The sequence below is a fragment of the Sinocyclocheilus rhinocerous genome, unplaced genomic scaffold (genome assembly GCF_001515625.1).
Source record: "Sinocyclocheilus rhinocerous isolate Xijiao unplaced genomic scaffold, SAMN03320098_v1.1 scaffold324, whole genome shotgun sequence".
Taxonomy (NCBI): Eukaryota; Metazoa; Chordata; class Actinopteri; order Cypriniformes; family Cyprinidae; genus Sinocyclocheilus; species Sinocyclocheilus rhinocerous.
This window is the reverse complement of record NW_015644072.1, coordinates 36,830-45,474: the sequence shown is the minus strand read 5'-3', so window position 1 is coordinate 45,474 and position 8,645 is coordinate 36,830. Positions and strand designations below refer to the sequence as shown.

The following is an 8,645-nucleotide window of genomic DNA, read 5'->3' as shown; positions in this document are numbered from 1 at the left end:
TATTTTTCACGTGCGGTGCCAGTGATGGTTCTTACGTCCAGAGGACAAATATTTCAATCGATCGCTCAGGCATGGCACCGAAATGAGGCACCAAAATCTGCGTTCGGATTCGGTTCTAGTACATACCGGTTACATAGGTACCGGTGCCATATTGGTACCGGGTTTCGGTACCCAACCCTATATGAGACGCCTAACTCATCCAAAAACTCAACCAGAGGAACAGAGCATGCTGGGGAATGAGAGGTCTGTGAGGACATACCTGGCAGATGCACTTCCATTGAAGCCCCCAGATTGCCCACAGTGCTCACTGCCGAGACCTCGTACCTGGAGGTAGAAGGACCAGGACGGGGAGCGACTGAGGAGGCTGTCAATCTCTTCCTTGAGAAGACATATGAGAGCCACGACCTCAACGTTCCGATGGTCATGCTCTCGCAATGAGAACATGATCCACCCACGAACGCTGCTTCATCATGAGCTCGGCCCAAACACAGAATGCAGCGATCGTGCCCGTCGGAGGGAGAGAGAAATCCCCCACATCCAGAAGAACATGGACAGAATGGCATGTGAAAATGCTCTTTTAAAGGAAATTTACTCTTTATAGATAGAAATTTTGCTCTTAATAGCCACCGAAAGCACCCAGGGGAATCGTCTCACACTTATCTGTGCAGCAGGAGAGAGACCGCTGAATTTGCTGTATAATCCAGTGGTAAATTGAGGTGATCGGAAAAGCTTGGTTCTCATATGAGACGCGCTGTTCTGGCTCCAAAAACAAAGCTGAAGTGCAGCTTGCACGTGGCCGGCCTTGTATATCCGCATATATGTGCGTGGCCTCGCATGCAAGTTCTGCACGCCAATTTTCATTGGCCTTTTCTGATACTCACAGAGGTGATTGTGGCTCTCAAGGAGGACCCCCATACTGTCGTTCCGACACACGTCGGAGTGAACGACAGAAAGGGAACAGTATACACCCCAAGACGGTTCACTTGTATTACAATAATTGGGAGAAAATGACTCACGTTCTGCACTGCTGTGTTCTGTAACGCCACATTTAAGAGCGTCAAAACTGCATATGCTTGAATTTTGTGATAAATTGGACATTATTTGAGCGATGCGACTTTGTCTCTTAAGTGAAGGAAAACTGCAGACCTGGCAACCCTGCCATGAACTACAGGTGATTTATAGGGTCAAATAGAACCTGCCTTAACCGCCCTAATTTTTTATTTTTTAGATTGCTTTTAAATTCAAATTCTAAAATTAAACATTTTATTTTTACTTTATTGGCATGACTGTAAAAAGTACAATATTGCCAAAGCTTGGAATATATGTAGAGAAACATAATAACAATGAAAAGATAAAAATAATAGAAGAAAACATTATAACAATTTAACCTTAAATTTAATTGAACTTAAACTTAACACACTGAGGTCAGATGGGACAGTATTTGAGCGATGCGACTTTGTTTCTTAAGTGAAGGAAAACTGCAGACCTGGCAACCCTGCCATGAACTACAGGTGATTTATAGGGTCAAATAGAACCTGCCTTAACTGCCCTAATTTTTTATTTTTTATTTTTTAGATTGCTTTTAAATTCAAATTCTAAAATTAAAAATTTTATTGTTACTTTATTGGCATGACTGTAAAAAGTACAATATTGCCAAAGCTTGGAATATATGTAGAGAAACATAATAACAATGAAAAGATCAAAATAATAGAAGTAAACATTATAACAACTTAACTTTAAATAAACAGTGTAACAAATTAGAACCTGAGTGAACATTTGAGTGAACATCCCTCTCCTAGTACTGTCTTTAATTGTTCCTCTTCAGTCATGGCTGTAAAGTTCTTTTTGATGTTTGTGAATTTATTCATGTATAGGTCTCTTATTGATTTAAATTTGTAACAGTGAAGTAGAAAGTGTGTCTCAGTCTCGATCTCTCATTTAAGTCTTATCACTGTTCGACAGCCCTATTTTGAGACATTCAAAGTCTGACATTTTTTTTGAGCCTTTTGATTGACAGGATATAATTGGCTCTGATCATTGGCTGTTTTTAAAGAATCGGCCAATGGCTGATAGTGCAGATAATTGCTTTTATCAGCTGATGCCGATTATTGGCCGATACATCGGTGCATCCTACTTAAGATCAAATGGAATTTGACCAGACGAAGGCATCTTAGATGGAAGTGTAATTTTGGTGCTTTACAATGCTACAGTTCATGCTACCTATGTGTTTTACTCTGTTTTCAGTATTTGAAAACATTTGGGAACTTGGCATTGGTGTTAATCGGGCTGGCGAGAATGGTTATAAACGCTATAGCCTAAATGCCACAAAATATGTCCAAACGTCCTCTTTTTCTATTTCCTCCAGATGGCTTCAGCTACAGATAACCGTTATGGACAAAAGGAGTCTTCCGACCAGAACTTTGATTACATGTTCAAAATCCTGATCATCGGAAACAGCAGCGTTGGAAAGACCAGCTTTCTGTTTCGTTATGCAGATGACTCCTTCACGCCAGCATTTGTAAGCACGGTGGGCATCGACTTCAAGGTGAAGACCATCTACAGGAATGACAAGAGGATAAAGCTGCAGATCTGGGTGAGATCATGTTTCCCATCAGCTCATCAGTGGAACACATCTGTGCCAGTTTAAGGCTTTGTTGTGGTTATTGTTTAATGAAGACAGAGGTAAAAGTTGCTTTTTCGTTTTTTGAATAATGAATCAATAAAAGTCAGCATTCTTGCTGTTTTCTTACTGGAAGGTCCATAGTAGGTGATCTGTTGAGATTTTACTGGTGTTTAAAGTCATTGATATTGATCGTCTCATTTCAGACCTATAAATCTCATTTAAATCTCAGAAACAGAGCTGTGGCTTAATGGGCAGGCACCATCATGGACCCGCTGAGTTTAACAACAGCATGTAAAATGGCAGAAATTAAATACAATTGTGATAGAAATGCCATAAACCTAAACATTTTAAATCAACCAATGGAGCAAAAAATCAACCAATTAAGCCGTTTTGGTTTAATGGAGAAATGTTGTGGTCTACATTCAAAAAAATATTTAGGCCTAAATTTAAGATTTATGTTATTTGAATTGCATATAAAATGTCCATCCATTTAGATTCCAAAGGTTTAACATAAACAAAACTAATAAACTTAATGTGATGCATTATTTGTTAATTAAACAAAAATGAAAATAGTAACATCTGTAACAGTGCTAATCTACTGAATGTGTTGGAAACACACAATAACCAGGTTTATATATTTATCAATCAATCTGATTTGTTTCAATCTCATACATTTTAACTAATTGAATATTGCTTGCTTGTTTCACAGCTAGCCACAAACAAATGCTGATTATGCAGGTTCTCAGCTATTTTAATTAATGCATTTTAAATAAAAAAATTATTAAACATTAATTTAAATGAAATCAAAAGAGTCAAAAATAAACTATTTATCTATAGGTTTGGGGAGGTTTGCTGATGTGCTGGATGAGTAACCAATCAGAATCTCTTGTGATGTATCCGGACCCCTCCCCCAGTGCCTTAAATTTCCCTCTGGTGGAAGACAACCCTCCCCCACCCCACAGACCCGAGCAAATACACACACACATACACACACACTCCCACCATCTTTACCATGGATAAAATATAGAGTTGTGCATCATGCAGTATAGGGTACAAAAGACATGAACATTTGGCTATATTCAGAACTGAATACTTGCCCATTTATTGAATACCACATAAAATGTTGTGTATATTCCCTACTATATCTTAAAATTCGTGTAATGCAATGATAAATGTATCAGACAGTACTATGCTACATTGTCACATGACCTCAAGCGTGATTCACAGAGTGGTGTCCAGTTGTCATCTTGGAAATATAGGAGGTTATTTCACATTTTAACCCTGTAAAGCCTGACATATTAAATAATAGTAAGAAAATGAATGTATTTTTTGATTGAAACAGGTTATTAAGCCTTTAGACAAAATATATTTAAAAAAAATATAAAACTGCAAATGTTTTTTTGTTTAGTATCATATTTGATACATCAGGCTTTTATGGCTCTTAAATATAGGAGAATATGGAGCTCATACTCGAGGAGGAAAAAACAAACTATGCAAATATGAAATTTGGTGCAGTTGCTGATATTTATATGGCCGGAAATTAAGATGAAATATTGATAGATTGTAATGTGAATCAATGAGATCTTTATAACAGTATAACTTTCTTAAAATGCTTATAAATATCAGTTGTCACTCTATATTTCCTATTAATGTCTTAGTAAGATGATATTTAAATTAGTTTTATTATCAAAGATCTGTAGTTTCAAAACATTTAATGCAATGCAATGGTAACTATGAGATAGAAAATTAAACGTTTATCAAATGCCTGATGATCATATACTCACATTTTGAGTGATTTTTCTAAAAATGATGTATGGATAATAAAGTAACCTAAAGTAAGGTGCTTCAGTCCAGTAAGTATTTATCTTGAAATATTAACAATATAAAATATTTTCGTATGTTTACTTAATAAAAATTATTAAAGATTATGTAAAGCTTGGCCTTCTGTAACAAATATTCATAGGGTTAATCCAATTTTGTGTAAAAACGTCTGATTAAGTCATGTCCCAAGAGATGTTAGGAATTGCAACTGATATTGCTTACAGTTCATTCGTCACACTAGAAATGGAAGGTCTAGTCAAGCGCATTGCATTGTGGTATTTTATTTTTTATTCAGTGGTGAAAATGGGCTTTCATAGGTTTTTGCTTAGCATGGATGCAAAATTGAATTTGAACATAAAGGTGCTTGTTTCCCATAATGCTCTGTACGGTTCAGGGACTGTGTAACAGAAAAAAAGAAACTCTACGCTGGTTTGCAGCATAGCTGAAAAGATGCTATATAACTGTGGTATCAGAGTCAAGAGCCAAACATAGTTTTGCAGTCTAACAGATCTTTGGTATATTAATAGGTCCATCAGTGCTGCTCAGTAGACACCATTTTGACCACATGAAGTCTCTTAGAGGTCACATTGGTTGTTAGGATTTAGTCTGTTGATTTATTACAGTAGGATTAGGCGGATGCGTGATGTATCATGATTCTTACCTATAGACAAACTCATAATTTTTTGTCAGCCCCTAGACAAGCTCTTGTTTGGCCTCCTGCATAAGTCAGGCCTCTAATGACTGAACGGAGTGTGTTCATAATTAACAGGCTCATTTCTCTGGTGCAGTGATGCAGAGATCAGTTCCTTACATGGTGGATGCTTATTGTTAAACTCGCACTCAAGTTTCTTGATAGGAGGAGCTACATGTTAAAACCGAAACCACGGCTAAATCCTGTTTTCCTGGTTATGTGAAAACAAAAGTGCTGGGGCTCATTGAAGGAATGTTCAAAAAAATTAATACTTTAATTCAGCAAAACTGCATTAAATTGATGAAAAGTGATAGTAAAGAGATTTATAATGTTACAAAAGATTCTGTTTCAAATACATGTTCTTTTTTCAACAAGAACTATTATTGATAATTAAGCATTAGCAAATCAGCATATTAGACCTTTAGAACACTGAAGACTGGAGTAATGATGCTGAAAATTCAGCTTTGCATCACAGGAATAAATTGCATTTTAAAATAAATTCAAATAGAAAACAGTTCTTTTAAATTGTAATAATATTTCACAATATTACTATATTTAATGTTATTTTTGATTAAATAAATGCAGCCTTGGTGAGCATAAGAGACTTCTTTTAAAAACATTAAAATCTATTAAAACTATTAATTATAATATTATATTCATACTGTAATGGCATGATTGATCTAACAAACAAATGCATATTCTGTATATTTTAAATGTAAATGATTGGTTTTGCATTTGTTCCTATTTCGTCTTGTGCATAACTGGCTTGTTCCTTCACAGGACACTGCGGGACAGGAACGCTACAGAACCATCACCACCGCCTACTACCGCGGAGCCATGGGCTTCATCCTCATGTATGACATCACCAACGAGGAGTCTTTTGCCGCTGTGCAGGACTGGTGAGTTAACTAAACATGCGAAACTGCATGTTCTGTGTGTCTCTGCACAAATGAATGGCGCAGTTCGTCTACTACACAAACTCAAACACCCGCTGTGTTTTCAGCGTCTGCGTCTCGATATATGAGACATGAACACATGAACTTCATCTCTACAGCTGCTCTGAGAGTCACTTCACCAGCTTTACAGCGTTTCAATTGAGAAAAACTACCATCAAACACACACTGAATCTCAAAGATCTTCATAACAAACCGACAAAATAAAAGTTTGCTTTAACTTGGAAGAAATAATGACAGAAATATATTACTAGTGTATATTCAGACGTACTTCTCAAAGTAATAATATGTGACCCTGGACCACAAAACCAGTCATAAGGGTCAATTTTTCGAAATTGAGATTTATACATCATCTGAAAGCTGAATAAATAATCTTTCCATTGATGTATGGTTTGTAAGGATAGGACAATATTTGGCCGAGATACAACTATTTGAAAATCTGGAATCTGAGGGTGCAAAAAATTCTAAATATTGAGAAAATCGCCTTTAAAGTTGTCCAAATGAAGTTCTTAGCAATGCATATTACTAATCAAAAATTCATGGAACATGATCTTTACTTAATATCCTAATGATTTTTGGCATAAAAGAAAAATCAATCATTTTGACCCATACAATGTATTTTTGGCTATTGCTACAAATATACCCCAGCGACTTAAGACTGCTTTTGTGGCCCAGGGTCACACATGATTATTATTATTTTATTTTTAAGGGATATCATACAACCAATATTTTTTTTTTCATCCAAGTTAAACAATTGTGTTTTGCAGTATTGCATTTGACAAAAAAAAAATGCAATGTCTTGTTATAAATTAATTGTTATATTTTCATTTGATTACATTTTAAAGGATTGATTAAATTGTTAACATTTTATTAATGCATTTCATTAAACACCAGTTTTGATGATAAATTTGTATTTAATCGTAAAACCAAGGAAAAAATAAAATGGGAAACAGAATTTAGGAAAAAATAAATAAATGAAGGTAGCTACTCTGTGAAGTTTAATTGTGAATGTTTATCATTAATTGTCCTCAAGGTCTAACAAACATGTAGAAAGCATTTTCTGCCCCATTAATGGTAAATTGATATTGTGATAAATATTGATGATATATGATATGAGAAAAATTGTGATAATATTTTTGACCATGTCCCCCAGCCGTAGAGGAAAGTTGGTTTAACAAGCAAACATTTAATCAAATCTGACTGTCTCCTGCAGGTCCACACAGATTAAGACGTACTCATGGGATAACGCCCAGGTGCTGCTAGTGGGCAACAAGTGTGACATGGAGGATGAGAGGGTTGTGGCCTCTGAGAGGGGACGTCAGCTCTCCGAGCATCTCGGTAAGTCATGTTTCCAGGTTGGTGCAATATTTTTGAATATTCACAGCTATAGTTTTAAATATATTAAAGGTATGGTAGGTGATTTCGGAGAGGCTAGCTATAGCAAGCTAGCTTTGAAATCAAGATCCCCGCCCTCCCTACATAATCACTCTCCATGAAGCGTAATCCTGAATTTTAGCATTGCAGTTTAAATTATTTAGCAATAATATATTTGGCATAATATCATGCAGAGTCATAAAGTAACATACATGTTAACAGTTGGATAAAACCATCTAAATCAGATTTGAAATATTGTCTAAAAAATCTACAGAAGTTTGAGTCGGGAAAAGTATGGAATTTTTTGAAATTTTGAAATGATAGAATGTGTAAACATGTTGCTCTTGTTGGCAGCTCACTTTAGAGTTTTAGAACAAGGCCTTGGTCTTGACTTGGTTTCTTCTTTTGTCCGTAGGTTTTGAGTTCTTTGAGGCCAGTGCCAAGGACAACATTAACATTAAACAAACCTTCGAGCGGCTGGTGGACATAATCTGCGAGAAGATGTCAGAGAGCCTGGATGCCGCTGATCCTGCAGTGACGGGAGCCAAACAGGGGCCGCAGCTCACCGAGCAGCCCACCGCTCCGCACCAGGACTGCGCCTGCTGAAAACCCCATGGCTCTATCTGCACTGCCTTGCACCAACACACAAAAACAACAAGTTTAGGTATTTAAAAAGAACAAGAAACATAAAACCCTCAATTCCCTTACTGCCTCCTCTGGTCACATTCTCTAACTCCTCCCCCTCCTCTCTGATTACACATTTAGACATCTCAATCTTGAAATTTTATTCAACATGCAATCCATTCAATTTTTAAAAGGAAAGCCTTAGTGCCCTTTAAAGGGATAGTTCACCCATAAATGAGAATTCTGTCATCGTTTACTCTCCCTCAAGTTGTTCCAAACTTGTATGAATTTCACACAAAATATATTTTGAAGAATGTTTAAGCAGTTGTTGGTCCCCTTTGACTCCCTTAGTATGGAAAAAAATACTATAAAAAGTCAATGGGGACCAGCAACTGTTTGTTTAAACCCATTCTTCAAAATATCTTTTAAGTTCAGCAGAAGAAATAAATTCCTACAGTTTTGGAACAACTTGATGGAGAGTAAACAATGAAAGAATTTTCATTTTTAGGTGAACTATCCCTTTAAGGGTTTGATTAGGCCTGAAATTATGATTAAGCCC

At 36.2% G+C, this 8,645-nt stretch overlaps 1 protein-coding gene across 1 annotated transcript in view; it reads left to right on the top strand.

Moving 5' to 3' along the window:
• The window catches only part of LOC107757921 (ras-related protein Rab-3A), a 15,185-nt gene extending 6,841 nt beyond the window's left edge, over positions 1-8,344 (top strand). The window contains exons 2-5 of the mRNA XM_016575528.1: positions 2,366-2,593; positions 5,916-6,034; positions 7,302-7,426; positions 7,878-8,344. Of these exons, the coding sequence (XP_016431014.1) occupies positions 2,366-2,593; positions 5,916-6,034; positions 7,302-7,426; positions 7,878-8,068 (663 nt within the window). The 3' untranslated portion in view covers positions 8,069-8,344. The remainder of the gene's footprint in view (positions 1-2,365; positions 2,594-5,915; positions 6,035-7,301; positions 7,427-7,877) is intronic.
• Positions 8,345-8,645: the final 301 nt, after the last annotated feature.